This window comes from Nansenia antarctica (genome assembly GCF_963989245.1).
Source record: "Nansenia antarctica genome assembly, chromosome: 7".
Lineage (NCBI taxonomy): Eukaryota > Metazoa > Chordata > Actinopteri > Argentiniformes > Microstomatidae > Nansenia > Nansenia antarctica.
In genome coordinates this window covers 64360880-64382638 of record NC_137677.1, presented here as the reverse complement: position 1 = coordinate 64382638, position 21759 = coordinate 64360880, and the positions used below count along the sequence as shown (strand labels likewise).

Sequence of the window (21759 nt, the reverse complement as noted above, 5' to 3'; positions counted from 1 at the left end):
GTGTTCCCGTGTGGAGGGAGGGGGCGTGGCGTGTGTGTGTGTGTGTGTGTGTGTGTGTGCTTGAGAGAGAGAGAGAGAGAGAGAGAGAGAGAGAGAGAGAGAGAGAGAGAGAGAGAGAGAGAGGGAGAGAGGGAGAGAGAGAGAGAGAGAGAGAGAAGGAGAGAGAGAGAGAGGGAGAGGGGGAGAGAGAGAGGGAGAGAGAGAGAGAGGGAGAGAGAAGGAGAGAGAGAGAGCTCATCGATCAATAAATCGTATTTCCCCAATTATTGTTTACATTGTTTAATACAATTCAATAACAAATAATTATCATACACAATAATTAGCCAGTCTACAACTTCTTACACCATAACCTATGTAAAAAATAAAAATAAAATGTTAACTACGATGTAGATCTCGCTACATACATACTCTTTAGTAGAAGTAATATAAAAACGACCTCTCACCGCCAGGGGGCAGCAAATAATCTTCTCCTGTCATGTTGGGCTCGTGTGGGCGTGTCTTTTCGTGTGGGCGTGTCTTCACATTTGTGGGCGTGTCTTTACATCGTGTGGGCGTGTCTTCACATCCGCTTTGATCATTCCGACAGATCATCTGACAGACACAGCGGAACAAGACAAGAGAGGGGGAAAGACAAACTCTTTGGAATAAAAAGAGTCATAATTTGCTTTAAAAAGCGATGGAGGAATACAGTTCCGGAGACTCGGAGGTAAGGCCTGCCTTAGACTCTGTGTTTAGTTTGACATTCTTAAGCTTTGTGATGATTATTGTGTTATTCAGCCCACTGCTACCATGGTGATGGTGAAGCTATCCAGTGCTAGCATGTCTAGCTTAGCTGGAAACGTCACACACGAGTAAGGCCCATTAACATCACTGACTAAGATTTCACATGAAACTGGACAAATAACAACAATAATAATCTGCTTAACACAACGAAATGTTGTTGATGTTCCTTCATTCATCCCTGTGCTCTGTGTTCATCTAATGTGCTACACATGATGTCATCATGGGTGTGGTTGGTCAGTAACCAGGGATGTTGATCCACACATAGTCATGTATCTGTAGTAGCTAGCTGTGCTAAGAGGCTATTATGTACGATCTGGCTATCTTGTTGAATGCTGCTGGCTGCTGGGACACTGCTAGCACAGCTAGCTAGCTAGCCATTTAAAGGCAATATTAAAAGGATGGGTTTTTATTCTTGACTTGAACATATGTGCTGAGGTTGCATCCCTAATGTAAACTGGCAGTGCATTCCACAATCTGGAGCATAAAATGAGAATGCAGCCTCACCAAATCTCTTCTTTTGTACATGTGGTACACAGAGAAAACCAGAAAACCATAAACCATTCATAAGGTTTATGAACAGTTTTTATGAACCTTATATATCTTCTTGCATCAGCAGCACTTGTTGGGTTGTCATCTCTCTCACAAAGGGAGGAGCTCTTCTAAAGCTATGAAGATGGAGCTATGATCGTGAGAACAAGCAGGGAAATGTAGGTCATAATAGCATGACCGAAGCATACAGTAGATCCAAAAGTACAAGCATGGAAGACAGTTTTGATAAATCACCTGATATTAAGAGAAAGAAACAATACAAGAAAACTAATAAGCGGTGCACAAGTACCCCAAAACATTCAGAGTCGAACACAAGCAGTGATTCCTTGGTTATAAAGAATGTGTCAGAAAATGATGGTCCCAAAAGGTATCACCTAAAAAAGCGGCTACCTGCTGCTGGAAATGAATTTCTCCATGGTGAAAAATACTCTACTATACTCTACTTTATCTACTCTAAATTGGCACTGAACAGAGGGTAAAATGATTAAATTAACATAAAGCAACATTTTGATATCAACATTAGAGTGTTCTCATTGATCAAAAAATCACACACCTGTAACAATATCATATAAATACAAAAATAAATCTGCTTACCACAGCTGTGAGATGTAGGGCAGACACTGAAGGAAACTCCTTGATGTCAAGAGGCTTCAAATTCTATGTTTCTTTCCTCTGAGAACACAGAACTAATTCCCAGTGTTCCGTAGTGTTCTAAACATTCCAACAGTGAAATGGTTGTTGTGTCTTGTTGTAGAGAGAGGAGAGACCTCAGATACAGGCCTCAGACTCCCAATCAGGAGGAGACACAGCACTCCAAACCGTGAGTTATCATCACCGCCAGAGATGTGAAGCAGCACATTCCAGGGCCAAACAATGTCCCTAAATATACCAAGCATTCCTCTAAAACATGTGTGAGGTCCCCTAATATGGGGGAGGGGGGGGGTCAGTGACCGGGATGGCTTGATGATAGGTTAGCATCAGGTTAGCATCAGCATGAATGGCAATATCAACAGCAGCAGCAAAGGCGTTTGTTTTCATCCTCTTTCAGTGAGGATAAATGTCAAATGTTTCATGTTAATCATCACTGCTCTCTCTCTCTGTTTATGTTTCTGTTCACAGGTTTCCTTCAACGCAGATGAAGCCAGCGTCTCTGTCAAAGAGGTACATTTCAAGCCTGCAAACTGCGACACTTTAAATAAATGTGCAATAACACTATTGTGCAATATGACAACCCTAGTCGTCTATCTGTACAGTATAGTACAGTGGATAGAGTACATAGCCTTTATTTATGTAAACCAGCTCCTTCCCTTCTTGTGATTTTTTTAAAAGTTTTTTTTTTTTTCTTTCCTAACACCAGGGGAGCCACCCCTCCTAAATTTCGTTGTTTGGTACCTGTACTGTAGCAATGACAATAAAGACCATTCATTCATTCATTCATTCATTCATAAATAGCTTTTCTCTTATATGCCTAACATGTTTGTGAGTCTACAGGGGTGTCTGTCTAACCCTCTAGCCTTTACTTTGATTTCACTAAATGAACTCCGGTTATTAACTTATTTCATTGGTTTTTAACTGTGGTCATGAACATTACTCTCCTTAATGATGATCTTGTGTATGTTTCAGTGTATTGAAAGTATTATCGGGGGAATCGACTACAACCAGAACAAAGTGAACCAGTGGACCGCCAGCATAGTGGAGCTCTCTCTTACTCACCTGGTCAAACCAGGCAGACTGTTCAAGTACATAGGTATGATGTTAGGAGAAGTGAATGATTGGCATAATGTATGCCATTTAGCTGACGCTTTTATCCAAAGCGACTTACATTGCAGTGTATGACATTTGCAGACATTTCAGTATATATGGTCCCAGTGGGAATCGAAACCCACAGCCTAAGCGTTGTTAGCGCCATGCTCTACCAACTGAGCCACAGAGGAACACTAACATGATTACAGCATAACATAACATTACATTACATGATTACAGGCATAACATGATTACAGCCACATCATAATAGTGTTGAAACATAGAAGAGACTGGTGGAGGTAGAAATAATTAAAAAAATCATTTTAATGCAAGGAATGGTGACAAACACACATGTTGAGAGTTGAAGTGTAAACAGAATGTAGAGAGTTGAAGTGTAAACAGAATGTAGAGAGTTGAAGTGTAAACAGAATGTTGAGAGTTGAAGTGTAAACAGAATGCTGAGAGTTGAAGTGTAAACAGAATGTTGAGAGTTGAAGTGTAAACAGAATGTTGAGAGTTGAAGTGTAAACAGAATGTTGAGAGTTGAAGTGTAAACAGAATGTTGAGAGTTGAAGTGTAAACAGAATGTTGAGAGTTGAAGTGTAAACAGAATGTTGAGAGTTGAAGTGTAAACAGAATGCTGAGAGTTGAAGTGTAAACAGAATGTTGAGAGTTGAAGTGTAAACAGAATGTTGAGAGTTGAAGTGTAAACAGAATGTTGAGAGTTGAAGTGTAAACAGAATGTTGAGAGTTGAAGTGTAAACAGAATGTTGAGAGTTGAAGTGTAAACAGAATGTTGAGAGTTGGAGTGTAAACAGAATGTTGAGAGTTGAAGTGTAAACAGAATGTTGAGAGTTGAAGTGTAAACAGAATGTAGAGAGTTGAAGTGTAAACAGAATGTAGAGAGTTGAAGTGTAAACAGAATGTTGAGAGTTGAAGTGTAAACAGAGTGTTGAGAGTTGAAGTGTAAACAGAATGTTGAGAGTTGAAGTGTAAACAGAATGTTGAGAGTTGAAGTGTAAGCAGCAGCAACAGTGTTTCCTGGTCTCTTGTCTTTCAGTGAACTGTGCCGTCATGCAAAAGAGTGGCGCTGGTCTTCACACAGCCAACTCCTGTTACTGGGACACTGCTACTGACGGTGAGAACCAGGGACCACACAACTACATTACCCAGGGCAGGGACCACCACAACTACATTACCCAGGGACCACCACACACAACTACATTAACCAGGGACCACACAACTACATTACCCAGGGACCACCACACACAACTACATTAACCAGGGACCACCCACAACTACATTAACCAGGGCAGGGACCACCACAACTACATTACCCAGGGACCACCACACACAACTACATTACCCAGGGACCACCACACACAACTACATTAACCAGGGACCACACAACTACATTAACCAGGGACCACACAACTACATTAACCAGGGACCACACACAACTACATTAACCAGGGACCACCACAACTACATTACCCAGGGACCACCACACACAACTACATTAACCAGGGACCACCACACACAACTACATTAACCAGGGACCACCACACACAACTACATTAACCAGGGACCACACAACTACATTAACCAGGGACCACACAACTACATTAACCAGGGACCACACACAACTACATTAACCAGGGACCACACACAACTACATTACCCAGGGACCACACACAACTACATTAACCAGGGACCACACAACTACATTAACCAGGGACCACCACACACAACTACATTAACCAGGGACCACACACAACTACATTACCCAGGGACCACACACAACTACATTACCCAGGGACCACCACACACAACTACATTACCCAGGGACCACCACACACAACTACCATTGCCGCCATTGGTGTGTGAATGGGTGAATGAGAGGCCATTGTAAAGCGCTTTGGAGCAGCAAAAAAGGCGCTATATAAGTGCAGTCCATTTACCATTTACCATTTACCTACCCTGAAACACTTTTTTGATTAAAACGCTATTTGATGTGTTTGAAGTACACAGTGTTATCACTACTATGATGTAACAACAAAGACATACATGTTTTATGACCTCATACCATTCCATGCATCACAGTGAGCTCGCACTGGATGTCACTTTCGAATCCTGATGTGACTGTGTGTGTTTGAATTCATTATTCTGTCGCTGTGTTCTTTCTGATTGTAACTGATTTGATGATCTCTGATCGACTGTCATCTGGACTTCTCTGATTGGTCTTTTTGTGGGTCTTTTTCTGTAGGAAGCTGCACGGTCAGATGGGAGAACCGCACCATGTACTGTGTGGTGAGCGTGTTCGCCGTGGCAGTGACCTTGTAACACAGGACCCTGTGTTTACTCTCCGGACCGCCCCCCCCCCCCCCCCCCCCTCTCACAGAGAGCCGCGCACACAAACTGGCACGCACGACGACCACCTCCAGCCTTCAAGATCCTTCGATGAGTACCTGTGACAGGAAATGTCTACCGTATAAAAATACCTCTCCATCCCCTGTTACGAATACGGTAACCTTAGGATGGGAACTCAGTGATGTTTATAAAGCGCTTTGGAAAGGGCACCTGGTGGGGAAGCACTAGCTAGATAAATCCAATTCGTTATCGTTGCGTGTGGAGACGTTGTGTTAACGTGGTGCTCTGTGGGGACCAGGGAAACAAAGCACTACTGAAACCAGTCGAGATCCTTTGAGTTGAGTAACGACAAACTTCTACTTCAAAGATGTGTGTGGAAAGATAGTATTAACTAGATCAATAAACTACTTTTTAAGATGACGATAATTCCCGTGGCTCATGCACAGTTTGCGTGAGTTGTAATACTATCTAGCTAACGTATTTATTTTAAGATTTCCACACCAGAGTGGAGTCTTTGAAGCTCAGTGATCAGTTTGAGTACATTCCCAAGAGAGGAGAGACCGCTGCGGGGGTTCCGTCTTTTTGCCAGCCTGAAGGAGCGCTTTTTAATTTAAGAACATGTTCAAGACTTATTCATTAAACATACCACAATGTATTTATTTCAAGTTAAACCCCTTCCTTTGTAGCAGGCTTCATGTATCATCTTTACCTTGCCCCATTTCTTTCAACGTCTCATATGATATGATGACTGCGATGACTCAATAATATGTTGTAATGGATTGTAACTGTATTTGTCAAATAACCGGTGTTGGTCTGATGCTCCAGGCGTTGGTCCCCCCCTTGAGGACAGTGTTACAGTTAACTGATGGTCCAGAACAGTGCTCTCTGCCGTGGCCTCTCCACCCTCCGGTCCTACCCGTGATGTGTGGAACACCTGGAGCCCAGCAGGGAACAAACACTATTAATCCAGCCATGCTGCGTCCGCTGTACTAACCTGCTTGTTCATGTATATTTCAGTTCATTAAATGTTTTATTTAACATATTTAACATGACACCGATGTCCTGTGTCTCTTTCTGAGTTGTTGAATCTGTGAAGCAGCAGGTAGATATGAGGTGCAGCAGCAAGCATACAGTAGGCAGGGTTTTTCCTGCATAGAGAATTACGAGGCGGCCGCCTCCGTCATATTTCTAGCCGCCTCCAGCTCTCGACGGTCGTATTTTCTACAAGCGTTGCACTCGGTGGATTTCTGTCATTTCGAACTGCATTTGCAAATAAGTTAGCTTTCGTGTTTGCTAGCGAAATAGCTGTTAGTTGATGTTGACTGCTCAAGGAGAATACATATGTTAAAGTACAGAATGCTTGAGAGCCTTATATTGCATTATATTACATTCTATTTTTAATGGTCATCTGGTGCCTGAATATTGTGTTCTCCTTTACATAAATAATGACATTTCCACCATAAATTGATGCAGAAAAGGCACAAATTGGTGCATCTAAATTCACCAGAATGCAAGAAATGAAGTGTTTGATGCTCGTTTAAGGACCCCCAGACAGCCTGGCTTCATGGGTCCCCCCGATGGCAAACGCCTCTGGTACCTCCGCCGCCTCATTTTGAGCCAGGAAAACCCCTGACAGTAGCTATAGGTCAGTCAGAGGTCAGTTACCTTCACATAGCGGTTTGGGAGCAAGATTCCTTATTGCAGTTCGGTCATCTTTGGGTTATAATAATAATAATAATAACTATTTGTATTGCGCTTTTCCTGCAAACGTTGCAGCTCAGTGCTTTAATCATTATATAATCTTAATTGAATTATTTAGTCATTTAAAGGCAATATTAAAAAGATGGGTTTTTAGTCTTGACTTGAACATATTTGCTGAGGTTGCATCCCTAATGTAAACTGGCAGTGCGTTCCACAATTTGGGTGCAATAGAGTCATTCTCTCCACTAGTTTTTATTACAGGAAGGAAATCAAGCTAAGGCCCATGTGAATAATCACATGTCCAAAACGATAAGTGAAACCCTTCGTTAATTCTATAAATAATGCAGTATTTAACTATACCCTGGCTTGTACACAAACATGACAAAACAGATGTTTGTCTCGAAGTGTTTATTCATTTTAAATTAAGGCGAATGTTGAGCATGAAAAGAGGCCGTCACATGAGAAATTGATCATATAGGTGAGATGGAACAAGGCTATTTCATGCCTGAGACAGGTTATGGATTTATACACTCACCAAACGCTTTATTAGGAACTCTATACTAATACTGGGTAGTAGGGCCTCCCTTTGCTCTCAAAACAGCCTAAATTATTTGTGGCATTGATTCCACAAGATGTTGGAAACATTCCTTTGAGATTCTGGTCCATGATGACATGATTGCATCACGCAATTCCTGCAGGTCAATTTTTCAGGTGAACTTTCAAGCTGTGAATCTCCTGTTCTACCACATCCCAAAGGTGTTCTATTGGATTCAGATCCAGTGACTGTGAAGGCCACAGAAGAACACTGAACTCAACGTCATGTTCATGAAACCAATTTGAGACAACTTTGGCTTTGTGACATGGTGCATTATCATGTTGGAAGTAGCCATTCGAAAATAACCTAAATAAATTGTGGCCATGAGGGGATGCACATGGTCAGCAACAATACTATAATGGTCTGTGGCATTCATGCGATTGGTATTAACAGGCCCAGAAAGCATGCCAAGAAAACATTCCCCACACCATTACACCACCTCCATGAATGAGAATGTGTACAACAAGTGTTCCTAATAAAGTGGTCGGTGAGTGTACGTTCTAGTACAACTTGTGCAATAAACCTCTGTAAATCCTCTCCCCATCAGTTTGGGCCACTGACCCTCAAGACTAGATTTATGAGCCTGGGAAACAAATGGAGTAATTGTGTTTGATTCAAGGCTAGAGATCCAAGTAATCAGGCGTGTTTACTAAATGTACCACTAGAGGGCAGTATGGACTCGGCTATGTGGTCTGATACCGTGGTCAAAACAAAACTACAGTAGTCACACATTAGATCACATGTACATTTTCTGTAGGACACTGTAATTAAAATATCACTTTTATTCATCTTAGTCTTTGTTAGCTTGATTCACAACACTGTGCGTTATATACATTTAGATTTCTCAAGGTTTTTCAAAATTCGGGTTTGGCTTTAAAGTCTTTTCAATACAAACTAGATGGATCATTCATATGATACTAAAGGTCGCTAACCCCTGTGCAACTGCATAACAAAAGATGAGCAAGTGAAAATAAATGACACAAAACAAATACATACATACATACACGCTATACACACATACAAGCTTTGAGCTAAGATGCATGAAAATGCATTTTTCACCATTCCAAATATCAACCACTTTCTTTTCAAATAGATATTGTGCAATTCTGTGTGTAATATAAATATCCTCAATAATAAATCACACCAGCATTGGCGGAAACAGACTCAGACTCAGGGACATACAATAGCACAGCATGAATTAGTAAAAGCCACAGACAAAACAACAACAGCTGCTGCTGCTCTCACAAGCTGTGGCTAGAGAAGTCCTTGGTCAGCATGCGGAAGACATGCAAGAGACGTGATACACAGAGAGAGAGAGAGAGAGTTTATCAGAGGCAGTTATCATGCATTTACATACAGTAATATGTTGGATGAGAAGATTGTTCTCTCAGTCATCATCATCAGTCATACATTAGTGCTAAGAGATCAACTGTCGCCACGTGTCATAAGCGCCAACACCTCACAGAAGCAGTGCGCATGATGATAAAGCTCTTTTTAAGGAAGTAGTAAAAAAAGCAGAGGCTGGTCACAGCTGTAAGACTAGAGGATTAAAAAAAGAAATCCAACCCTGTACAAAAACCCTACCGTTTCCCCCCCCCAACCCAACTGATATTTACGTGAAAACAGAAGAACTCTCAGGTAGTGGGAGGATCAGTACATGCACACCCCCCCCCCTGCCCCCCCACATGTGAAACTATGTAAATACAACAATACCAAAGAACATGGCTCATCAAAGCAGTAATGCACTGGAGGGAGGCTGGTGGAGATACAAACCAGAGGATGGTGCTCAATGTAATGCCTGGAACAGAATGAAGGACGGTATCAAACACATGATACACCCCGTCCTCCCTTTTCTACTTCCTCTAGCCTCGTGGAAACATGTCGATCCTCATTAGAAAGGCTGTGATGGCAGTCTGACTTCAATCAACCCAGTCATGCAGCTGAGGGACATCACTGTGTTAAAGGCTGCAGTCACCATTTTGGTTGAAAGAGTCTCTCTGCACCTAAAGGCCTAGTTTAATAATCCTGGAACATTTCCATTCTGTAGTTTCTGTAGTCCGCAAATGGACAATTCCCTATAACTCCACGGATTTGTACGGAGCTGCTGGCGTGTGTCACGTCGACCGCTGAAAGAATTGTAAGTCCCTCTCCATGGCAACCTAACAATGTCTTTTACTAGGGGGTTGGGCGGTTACAATTAAGGAGTATGGTGTCATAGGTCATAGTGGGGGTTTAAGGGTTAAACAAGATGCTAGACCATCGGGTGAGTTAGTGAGTTAGGGCCGTAGCTATGGGTCATGGTGGTTAGGAGGTTGAGACCAGAGGGCTTGGTGTGTAAACTTAACTGACAAAGCAGAGGGGTTCGTATGGCACTTAAAGGGTCACAGAGGGAGACAACAGCACCGCAGATGTTGCCTTGTGCTTCCGGGGCCTCCTCTGAACGGCACGTTTAACCAATCATGGCTCTCCTTAAGCGTTGCTGGTCTGGCTGTGGCTGAAGTCACCGTTCCTCTCGCCTGTACTCCCCTGACCTGGGACGTTGGGCACGCCCTGCGTCACCGAGTCACCGGCAAAGTCGTAGGTCAACGTGTCATTGGGCATTTCGTACACCGTGTCGTCGGACACGTCGTGGGCCGTGTCTGGGGGGACCGGTTCTTTATGAGCGGTGGTGGCGGTGGCGGTGGGTTCGGACGGTGGGTTCAGAGCGGCTTTCTCAGTTTTTCCGCCTCCGGCGTCCCCCCCCGAGGGGCGAGCGTCGCACAGCAGGCAGAGCAGGCCGGGGCAGTCCCAGAGCCCCTGGGTCATACTGGAGGAGAAGAGCTTCCGGCAGGGGTGACAGAACTGATAGAACACCAGCATGAAGAAGATGCCCAGAGCGTAGGCCACCAACAGCTGCAGCACCAGCAGCGGGGCGCAGATGAACCGGTAGAAGTCGGTCTTGTGGACGTACCACAGCAGCAGCAGCGAGGCGTTCTCCACGAAGCGCAGCATGTAGTACACCGTCATGCAGTACCAGTTCTGGGACTTGTTGATCAGGTCCGGGTCGCTGAGCTGGAGCTGCACGGCCGACCAGCAGAACATGTTGATCCCGGCGTAGAGAAAGGTGAGCAGGCAGAGGACGATGGTGGTCCCGACCCGCGTCAGGGTCTTCTCGATGTTCTCCGGGAACGGGGAGTGGCTGTGCCAGAACAGGACCCAGGGGTAGAAGAAGAAGAGGAAGAAGTTGACCAGCACCACGGGGAGGATCCAGATCTGCAGGACCGAGCTGAAGAGGACCAGGACCACCACCCGGGTGGCGATCTCGAAGCTCCGCCACAGGAAGACGCAGAGGTAGGCGCCGGGGCTCACGTCCACCTCGTAGTCGTCGTATTTGATCTTGATGGCCAGGATGTTGCAGCGCAGGGCGCCGTACACGATGGACAGGAGAGAGATCACCATCAGGGTGCCTGAGACAGAAAGAGAGAGAGAGGATTATCATTTTTAAATCCTCTTTATCATACGGCATACGGCAATTCCACAGACACTTAGGACATGGAAGACATCGACATCATCATCATCATCATCCTCCTCCTCCTCCTCCTCCCTGTTCCACAGACACCTAACCACTCAGGACAAAGACTATAAAGGACAAGGTTACAAATTCAGGACAAGGTTACAAATTCAGCATCAGACCGCCAGCATCATTGACAGTACACAAAACGTTTTCAGGCCCCAGATGCTCACTAATGTAGCTACCAAGGTTATCATTTGCGTGTGAGAGAGAGAGAGAGCGAGAGAGAGACTGAGGGGGAGAGAGAAGGGGCGGAGGGAGAGAAGGAGAGAAAGGCTAGAGGATATTGAATCGATAAAGGACAACCGTATCACCTGAGAAAGGGATATCTCTCCTACATATAGAACGGGCAATTTATTCAAGTTATCAAGGACAAAATAGACACAAACTCTTTTCCTCTGTCCTATAAGACTTTGTGGCAACCCCTCCTCATCCCAGCGGAGAGGTAAAGGCCTTCAGCACCTCAGACAGCGACCACCACGCCCTCCGTCATAGCCGGAAGGTACCGTCCCTTCGCTCAGCTGCCCCGCGTTAGGCAATCAGGCGGATGGCCGCAGGAAGCGCACCTCGACCTCGGGGCCAATCAGCCCATCCCGGTGCACCTGTGTCTCCCAGAGGCGGCACAGAGAAGGAGCCGGGAGACAGCCAGAAGGGGCTGAGAGGGGGCCGCCCGACAAGCAGTCAGAACGTGAGTCTTATGGTAGAATCACAAATATGAAAATATTAGGGCTGTCAAATATGTGTTTTTGTTTTATCATAACTTGTAGTGGTTAGAATTGCTGTGGGACAGTGTTGACCTCAACCCCGTCTCACACTGGCGGGTATGCCACCAGGTGGCAAGTGTGAGAGAGTGCAAAGGAGAGAGAGAGAGAGAGTGTGTGTGAGAGAGTGCAAAGGAGAGAGAGAGAGAGAGTGTGTGAGAGAGTGCAAAGGAGAGAGAGAGAGTGTGTGTGAGAGAGTGCAAAGGAGATAGAGAGAGTGTGAGAGAGTGCAAAGGAGAGAGAGGTTAGGTGTGTGTCCTCCTCTACACATGACAGAGAAACATTCAGACATCTCCTCTTTTTATTCCAAAATCAACTTTGTTCTATTGTGTAACGTGTTCTATTGTGTAACGTGTTCTATTCTGTAACGTGTTCTATCCTGTAACGTGTTCTACTCTGTAACGTGTTCTATTCTGTAACGTGTTCTATTGTGTAACGTGTTCTATTGTGTAACGTGTTCTATTGTGTAACGTGTTCTATTCTGTAACGTGTTCTATTGTGTAACGTGTTCTATTGTGTAACGTGTTCTATTCTGTAACGTGTTCTATTCTGTAACGTGTTCTATTGTGTAACGTGTTCTATTCTGTAACGTGTTCTATTGTGTAACGTGTTCTATCCTGTAACGTGTTCTATTCTGTAACGTGTTCTATCCTGTAACGTGTTCCATTCTTGCCTCCCCAGGAACGGCCGAGTGTGGCCAACCGAGTGGCCGTGGCGGGAGACACCCCCGAACGAGAGGCAGCTGCTCCAGGCTCAGACGAGCCATACCTGGGTCAATCTGACCCATACCTGGGTCAATCTCTCCCCTTTACCCACGAGACGAGGAAGAACCTTAGTTGGATGATTATTATTATTATTCAATACCGATTTTCTCTTTGTTTTATTGAATACGCCCAGAGTGGCTAAAGATATCCCCCGGTCTCTGTGTCGTTCTCCAGTCTGAGTGTGTGCTTTCCCCTCCCGGCCAGTACAAGTGATTGCCACAACGTGTACGTCTCAACAACGGAAATAAAACAGGAAGTGTTTGTAAACAACGTGATTCAAATGTGGCTTAACATATATACTCATGCTTATTGCAAAAGTTAGACATTTTCTCTGGCAAGCTGATGCAGAAGTGTTGCTTTTGTTATTACCCGTTTGGACTATTGTAACAGTCTCCTTTCTGGTTTTCCAAAGAAAGCTATTGGCCAGCTGCAATTAGTCCAAAATGCAGCAGCGAGAGTTTTAACCAAAACAAGCAGAAGAGCTCATATAACTCCTATTATTATTATTATTATTATTATTATTATTATTATTAGACTCTACACTGGCTTCCTGTTAAGTTCAGAATAGATTTCAAGATCCTTCTGCTTGTTTATAAAGCTCTCACTGGCACAGCATCAGAATATCTGAGAGACCTTTTGCTAGCATATCAGCCCAACAGAGCTCTCGGGTCTTCTGACGCTGTTTTTCTCTGTGTACCACATGTACAAAAGAGGAGATTTGGTGAGGCTGCATTCTCATTTTATGCACCCAGATTGTGAAATGCACTGCCAGTTTACATTAGGGATGCAACCTCAACAAATATGTTCAAGTCAAGACTAAAAACTCTTTAAAATCTATTTTCTAAAAAATATGATTGGAGCACTTTGAGCTTCAACGTTTGCAAGAAAAGCGCTATACAAATAAAAAGTTATTATTATTATTATGATTATTATTAATGAGATACTGTCAGCAGGTCTGGCTGCTCTTGAAATTAAACTGATCCAGCTTGAAAACATCCTGTACATTACATACTGTACATAAGCTACCTTAACTGTACATAGCTCATAACTGTATACTCTAAACTACCGTACATATCACTATCATTGTCATGTTTTTATATCATGTTTTTATATATATCATGTTCTTATATATCACTATATTATCACTTCTGGTTAGATGCTAAACTGCATTTCATTGTCTAGTACTTCTGCAATGACAAGTTGTTGAACAAAGTTGAATCTAATCTAATCAGCTTTGAGCTCTCTCTCTCTCTCTCTCTCTCTCTCTCTCTCTCTCTCTCTCTCTCTCTCTCTCTCTCTCTCTCTCTCTCTCTCTCTCTCTCTCTCTCTCTCTCTCTCTCTCTCTCTCTCTCTCTCTCTCTCTCTCTCTCTCTCTCTCTCTCTCTCTCTCTCTCTCTCTCACACACACACAGCTCAGAAAATGTGTTAGACAGCACCACACCAATTACCAGATACTACCCTTTATCATACTCAATATCAGAGAGAGAGAGAGAGAGAGAATGGCATTACATAACACCACTTTGAGTCATGAAAACACCATCCACTTATTTTCCACATGGCCGTTAGCTAATCAGCCCACACCACACTGACGCTGGGCTCTAGTGACTGTGTGTGTGTGTGTGTGTGTGTGTGTGTGTGTGTGTGTGTGTGTGTGTGTGTGTGTGTGTGTGTGGCTGTGGGAGATAGCTGCTGGCTCTCAGGGGGGAGAGACATGGAAGAAACTGTGTCTCAGTACAGAGGCCCTGTGGGAGGCAGCCAGCAGAGATAACTCAGCTATGTTAATGCAGCTGAACAGGGCTGAACAGGACTCCTTATAATATAGCCAGACTGGCTGGGGCCTCTTCTCTTCAGGTGGAGTCAGAGGGACAAGCATTCATCTAGCTAGTAAGACACAACCATACAAGAGCTGCATGCTTGAGTGTACGTACGTATACACGCATGTACAGTCAGACACACACTATCCACACGCATGCGACACACAAACACACTAGCGAGTACACTAGCGTGCACACCCACACACTCGAGCGACACACACCCACACACACACACACACTATCCACACACATGCGACACACAAACACACTCGAGCGACACACACACACACACACACACACACTATCCACACACATGCGACACACAAACACACTAGCGAGTACACTAGCGAGTACACTAGTGTGCACACCCACACACTCGAGCGACACGCACACGCACGCACACACACACACACACACACACACACGCACCCACACACACACACACACTCCCACTCACCTCTCCCGACGGACACGCCCTGTTGCAGGACACAGATGTAAGCCTGCAGGGTGAGCTGAGGGGCGGAGCCCAGGAAGGCCTGGATGACGGAGGTGCGGGCGAAGGCGGCCCGGTGTGTGAACAGCTTCCCCTCCGCCTGCCCCACCTGCCGCTCCACCTCCTCAGACTGACCCGCCCGGGGCATCTTGCGCTTCCTGGTGATGCTGACATAGGGCTCCTCCACGCCGCCCACGCTGCCGTAGATACAGAACGCCTCCAGACACCTGGAGACAGACCAGACAGGACAGAGAGACAGAACAGCCATCACTCTGCTTTCTCCTAACACCATATCTTTTTTTTCTTAAAGATGATGTCTAATATTTTCCATTTTTATTGACAGTTACAGTGAAGATTTTGACAGGAGGATGGGTGAGATAGAGGAGGGATGACATGCAGGATATGTCCCCGGCCGGAATCGAACCGGGAACCCTGCAGTTACATGGTCAGCGCTTAACCCGCCAAGCCACCTAAGCGCCCCAGTCACACGATACCTTACATACTCTGCATCTGCTGGTTGCAACACACAGAGACAGAGACAGACACAGACACAGAGACAGAGACAGAGACAGAGACAGACACAGACACAGACACACAGAGACACAGAGACACAGAGACACAGAGACACAGACACAGACACACCACACACCACCTGACTATAACCAATGCCTCTGGTTAACCTAACACCTACCACACACAACAACAGCAGCAGCAAGACCATCTACAAGTACCTATCCCATCCACACTTCAATGTGATTAGAGCTCAGTTAATGACACACTGAAGGCCTACAGTCATCTGCCAGCGGAGCACTAAAGTGGCTAAAGGCCTGGGTCTGGGTCTGGGTCCGGGCCCACGGCCAGGCTGTATAACTCACTCTGTTGGGACGGTTCACCGCTCTGCTCCACAGCTCCAATACAGGCCAGGCAGGGAGCAGGGAGTCAGCAGAGCAGCAACAGACAGGCTGATTATCAGGCTAAGCCACATCCCGGTGACATGCACAGTGGCTGTAGAGATGAATCAGCTGAGTGTTAGTGCTATACTCAGGGTTCCTACTCAGGAAGTTTCAACAAGTCAAATTTAAGACCTTTTTAGACCTTTTTTTAGACCTCTTTGAATAGAAAAGTTGACCTATTCGCGACACCATATCATAGCTTTTTGTCATCCTGTCGTAGCTTCGTTTGCCAATAATTTCTCCCGGGGGCAGCGAATTGGCATTTTTTGGGTTCCAGCTTGATTCATTTCCACGTAAATAGATGTGGTCGGACTGATTTCCTTGCAGGACAAGCTAATCTAATTTCTTAGACCTAGCACCTCATTCTTTAGACCTAATAGCTGAAACTTAAGACCTTTTTAGGCCTTATGAATCTGATTGCCGGATTTTAGACTTTAAGGCTTTTTAAGAACCAGCGCGGGAACCCTGCATACTAATCCTACTAACTGTTACTGTACACACCTGCTCAATTGTGGGGGGAAATATGCCTACTAAGACATTAACACATAAAATCCGCTGTATCTAGACTTTCTGGAGGAACCTTTGACTGTCAGGCTCGCATGATATGCTGTAAACTTTCCTCCTTTTGCAAAAGTAAATTAAATACCTTTTCCTATGCAATTTGAAACGAAGCAGGCTGCCTTTTTTAAAAATTCTATATTTAGATATAATCTACGACACAATACAGGGTTCACACGCCATTGAAAATACAGTATATCCTCCACATACCAAGCAGACCTAACTACCTCAGGGATTAGTCCCACATTTCCGGTCAGCCAAGTCCATTGAGTAAATGAGTGTGTGTGTGTGTGTGTGTGTGTGTGTGTGTGTGTGTGTGTGTGTGTGTGTGTGTGTGTGTGTGTGTGTGTGCGCGTGTGTGGTAACTAAAGACTGCAGGGGATTGACACTGGAACATAATTAAGTGTAACAGAGGAATGATCACATAGGCCTGCCTGCATGCAACAGAGAAGATCTGGAGCAGATACGTTTAGAGTGCATAATGGTTAAATTAATAAATAAACCAAGCTGAACCACTGCTGGTGATTATGCCAGAAAGGAGATACACACCGAACACCGAACAATCTCCAATAGAGGATATAGCTTATTTCTGGAATTCAACTTTTTCCAAATGAGCTCTAGGCAGCAAGAACCTTACATGGTTGTTTATAGACTTTCGTTGCGGGGCATAATAACATGTCTTGACAAGAGAGCTGCAGCCTATATGTGCTAGTGTGTATTTCCAGGAGGAAGTGTGCCTCTCTGCTTCAGTAATGACAGACACAACCCCTCTAGTTGTGTTGTCTCAGATAAGAGCCTTGCAGCAGCAGTAGCAGCAACACGTGCTATTCTTAGAGCCGGGGTTGTGCAGTGGAGCTGTTGGCAGACGTGCTTTTACCAATCATTCAATTTGAGACTGGGGCAGGCCCGTATCCAGAGGTCATTACTGGGGCATCAACACTCCTCCTGCTTCAAGTGATGTGACATCATATCATCATCGTATCCATCTGTTGGACTGGTGCACAAAACACAACACAACACAACGACAGTAAGAGTGTAAGAGAGAGAGTGTTGTCTTCTGTTTAACAAAGCCACCGATAGTTTGTACTGTTAGCCTCAAGCTTTGCATACTTTGAAACTAAACAACTCAACAGGGGGGGTCAAGGGGTCTCATCTGCCAGTTCTGGCTTGCTTTCGGGAGGATTCTCAGATTTGCATATTCCATAGCTGTGGGCTACAACGTTCCGTTGTGTGTGTGTGTGTGTGTGTGTGTGTGTGTGTGTGTGTGTGTGTGTGTGTGTGAGCCTCCCCCCTGTCCCAGTGACGGCACACTCGTGAAGTCCTATTACGAATATCTGCAATAATTGGCAGCCGGGCACATGTGGAGGAGAAGGTGTTGTACCTGTACCCTTAGACTCAGACTGACTCAGACTGTATAAAGATACTAAAATGTGTGTGTGTATCTGTGGCCAAGGGTGCTTTGGTTTGCCTATAATTGCGTAGCTGTCCATTCCATGATATGCGTGTGTAGTCAGTAGAACAGGCGATGGTTTGTGGGGCTCTGGATGGGATTAGGCTCGGATTCCAGCAGATGGCCTGGCCAGTACTGGGTTTACTCAGGGCAGCAACAGGCCTTCAATGGTTTGTACTGGGTTTACACCAGGCTATGCGGCACATCAATCAGTACCAGACCACATACACCCAGTATAACATATAGGCCTATGCTATGGGGATCACCATCATAAACAGCTGGGCTAAAGAAGGTTACTGTCAGAATGTCCGTGAGCTTAGAATGATAAGGTTCTATCTCCGTTTAGAATGATAAGGTTCTATCTCCGTTTAGAATGATAAGGTTCTATCTCCGTTTAGAATGATAAGGTTCTATCTCCGTTTAGAATGATAAGGTTCTATCTCTGTTTAGAATGATAAGGTTCTATCTCCGTTTAGAATGATAAGGTTCTATCTCCGTTTAGAATGATAAGGTTCTATCTCCGTTTAGAATGATAAGGTTCTATCTCCGTCTAGGGCAGGTCAGAGATATTGAGCGTCAAAGTTTTTACATTCCATTATGTTTTGTGAGATGGAACCTTTGTATTTTATGAATTACTAACTCAAAAATGTCAACATTTTTAAAAAATAACACCACACAGGCATTAATAAACACCTAATGGATCAGATTATGTAAAAAAAAAACTAAATTTTGACAAAAATTGAGATAGAACCTTATAATTCTAACGTCACGCTGTGCCTTTAAATTAATGGCTATGGGTATTATAGGTTTACTACCAATACAAAATAGTATTGTTGGGACTGCTGAACTGCATCAACATGGGTCAATTTACAAATGTAAACAAAACAAACAATAATGCTTCTATGTCGGTTAATGTTCTCATAACACAAGTAAAGGATATTGAATTATTTTTTCTGTTAGAATACGTGTTGATTGAAGTGTGTTGTTTATTGTGTGTTGGTATTTAATTACAGTGAAGATGACGACTCGCTGAGCCGGATTTTAAATCAAGGCTCCTCTCCCCGACACGGGCTGCCGCAGTGTGGTGGCGTATTACATCAAACACATCGATGCGAGTATTGACAAAGCTCTGCGTTTATTTCCACCCTCCATTGACAGACAGACAGACAGACAGACAGACAGACAGCGCTCAACATATGTGGCCTATTGCAAAAACAAAACACCAACAACAAAGGGGGCATCACTGATGCGCGCCACACGCTGACCAACAAACATTCTGCAAGCTGTTTATGCCTCAACACTAAAGCATTCACCCCACATTCACTTAATGGTACACCGCCGAATCTCACATTATTAAACCTCGTTTTGATTCAGGTTCTAATAAAGAGCACCCTCCTTCCAGGGCGGGATAACATAACGATCAATCCTCGAATGACTCTAATATCAGCTGGGCTATATCTGCAACTCCACGCTGTTGAGAGCGACATTCTGCAAAGCTGTTTATGCCTAACACTAAAGCATTCACCCCACATTCACTTAAATGGTACACCGCTGAATCTCACATTTAAACCTCGTTTTGATTAAGGTTCTAATAAAGAGCACCCTCCTTTCAGGGAGGATTAGATTCTAAAGGATAAAGGATTAGATTGCTGGGGTTTCGTTAGGTGATCAGATGCAGGAATGCACAGAGAGATACACAGACACACGGATACACAGACACACGGACACTCAGTAGGATCCAGCCCAGCCCAGCCCAGGGACACAACACAGCCCAGCCCAGCCCAGGGACACAACACAGCCCAGCCCAGCCCAGCCCAGCCCAGCCCAGCCAGGACCACCCCACCCCACCCCAGCCCAGCCCAGCCCAGCCCAGCACTAACCTCACAATGGGTCCGAGTTGCAGGATGTGCAGCAGCAGCACGAGCGGCCGGTCCCGGCTGAGGTCCCGGTGGATGAAGGTGAGCGTCAGCTGCACGAGCACCGAGGGCACCAGGGTGAAGAGCAGGGTGAGCCCCTGCCAGACCCCGTCCCCGGCGGACAGGTACGTGGAGCTGAGGTACAGCGCTGCCGTGGTCTCGGCCGTGAACAGAGACACCGACACAAATATGGAGCTCGGGAGGCGCATCCTCACTCACTCAGCCATTGCAGACTCTCATTGCAGGCTCTTTCCCCTCCAGCTCCACTCGTTTATACCATCGTAGGACCAGTGACTCCGAGCCGGAGATGCTCCCCCGGCGTGTATTCATGCATTTGACAGGTTGTTTTCTTATCCCATGCTGCTGTCCTGGAAGTGATCTGGAGGTGGCGCAGTGAGCTCATCGCCGCTCCCACACAGAGAGAACCGTGAGTAAACCCATGTACTATAAATGAAACCCTCCCCGCTCCAGATTGTCAGGCCCCTCAATCCCTTCTCCGGTCTTAAAGGGGTAACCTGGATTTTGGTAAATCATTTGTTTTACTTTTAAGTTCATTATATAGCCATTGATTTGCGGGGAAATTGTCTTGGCAAGTTTATTTGTATAGCACATTCACATTTCATACAACAGGGGCAATTCAAAGTGCTTTACATGCATTCTTTAAAAATACAGCAAGAGGAGCATGAGAAAATAAAAATTACAATGAATAAAAGCAAATATAAGAAGTAAATAGATAAAACATTTAAAAAGACAATAGTTAATGGAAAAAATACATTGATAGAAGTGTTTGTGTTTAACTGGTGCAAAACATGAAGGTTTTTAGCTTAGATTTAAATATTTTAAGGGTTTGGGCCTGTTTGATTTCTTCAGGGAGTTTGTTCCAGGAGCATGCAGCAGCGTGACTGAAAGCTGCTGCACCGTGTTTTGTTTTTACAATGGTAAACAATGTAATTGTAAACAAACGCTGTTGTACTTTGTTACGACCCCATATAAGGTCTAGGGATGTTTGGTGTAACAATTAGATCAAACCGGGGGGACAAGAACTAGAGGAGATGGGAGAATATAAAATAAACAAGATTTATTGTAAAATGGTAACACAAACAGGTTTCCACGTGAGAACCACATGAACTGAAATCATTATACGTATAATAATAAAGGTATATAAAGTAAATTACTTAACTGACCAAGTGGTAACCCTAACTCTAACCCTAACTAACCGATCAAATACAAATAAGACTAAATGGCTACAAACATAAGATTAGCAAACACAACCTACAAAACTAGAATCTCCAAAACTACAGCTGCTGTATCCAAACAAAACCAACACAAAACCAACTTGGAATGTCTCTCCCAGGCTTTTATCCTCCCTCCACCCTCAAGGGAGTGATTGAGCACACCAAACATAAGATTAACAAACGCAACCTACAAAACTAGAATCTACAGCTGTATATCCAAACAAAACCAACACAGCCGTAACATACTTCAAGACATGGTTAAAACTATCATTTTGACTGATGGGCAAACACATAGGTAGTGGACCTGAATTGATGTTAGTTCTTTGTACACATTTAGAATCATTTCCTCAAGTGTAAAGACACAGACTCAGAGGTCAGTGGTTTGACTTTTATTAGTCAACACTGAACTGGTGAAGTGGTTGAAAGTCATTTAAAGGCAATTATGTTGTGTGGGGAAAAGGCTTTTAATAAGGCCTAGGGATCTGCCCCTGTTAATGAAATGGGTTCTGGAATGAGAAAGAAAC

At 44.4% G+C, this 21759-nt stretch overlaps 2 protein-coding genes across 2 annotated transcripts; one reads left to right on the top strand and one right to left on the bottom strand.

Moving 5' to 3' along the window:
• Positions 1–603: 603 nt before the first annotated feature.
• On the top strand, positions 604–5454 carry LOC308161462 (dynein light chain Tctex-type 3-like). The gene is made up of 5 exons (XM_080535485.1): positions 604–706; positions 2452–2493; positions 2956–3079; positions 4136–4213; positions 5342–5454. Exons 1-5 carry the CDS (start codon positions 677–679, stop codon positions 5416–5418), a joined length of 351 nt encoding a protein of 116 aa, XP_080391611.1. The 5' UTR covers positions 604–676; the 3' UTR covers positions 5419–5454.
• Positions 5455–10210: 4756 nt separating this feature from the next.
• Positions 10211–20209, bottom strand: xk (X-linked Kx blood group (McLeod syndrome); the record flags this gene model as incomplete). The annotated part of the gene is made up of 3 exons (XM_080537035.1): positions 10211–11187; positions 15088–15350; positions 19965–20209. The coding sequence occupies 3 exons, from the start codon at positions 20207–20209 to the stop codon at positions 10211–10213; spliced, it is 1485 nt and encodes a 494-aa protein (XP_080393161.1).
• Between the last annotated feature and the right edge of the window lie 1550 nt (positions 20210–21759).

Excerpts from the sequence above, each read along its gene's own strand:
- LOC308161462 (XM_080535485.1), top strand. The coding sequence starts at position 677 with ATGGAGGAATACAGTTCCGGAGACTCGGAG. Across the intron at positions 707-2,451 it reads ACAGTTCCGGAGACTCGGAG|GTTTCCTTCAACGCAGATGA; the intron begins GTAAGGCCTGCC and ends TTCTGTTCACAG. Across the intron at positions 4,214-5,341 it reads CTGGGACACTGCTACTGACG|GAAGCTGCACGGTCAGATGG; the intron begins GTGAGAACCAGG and ends CTTTTTCTGTAG.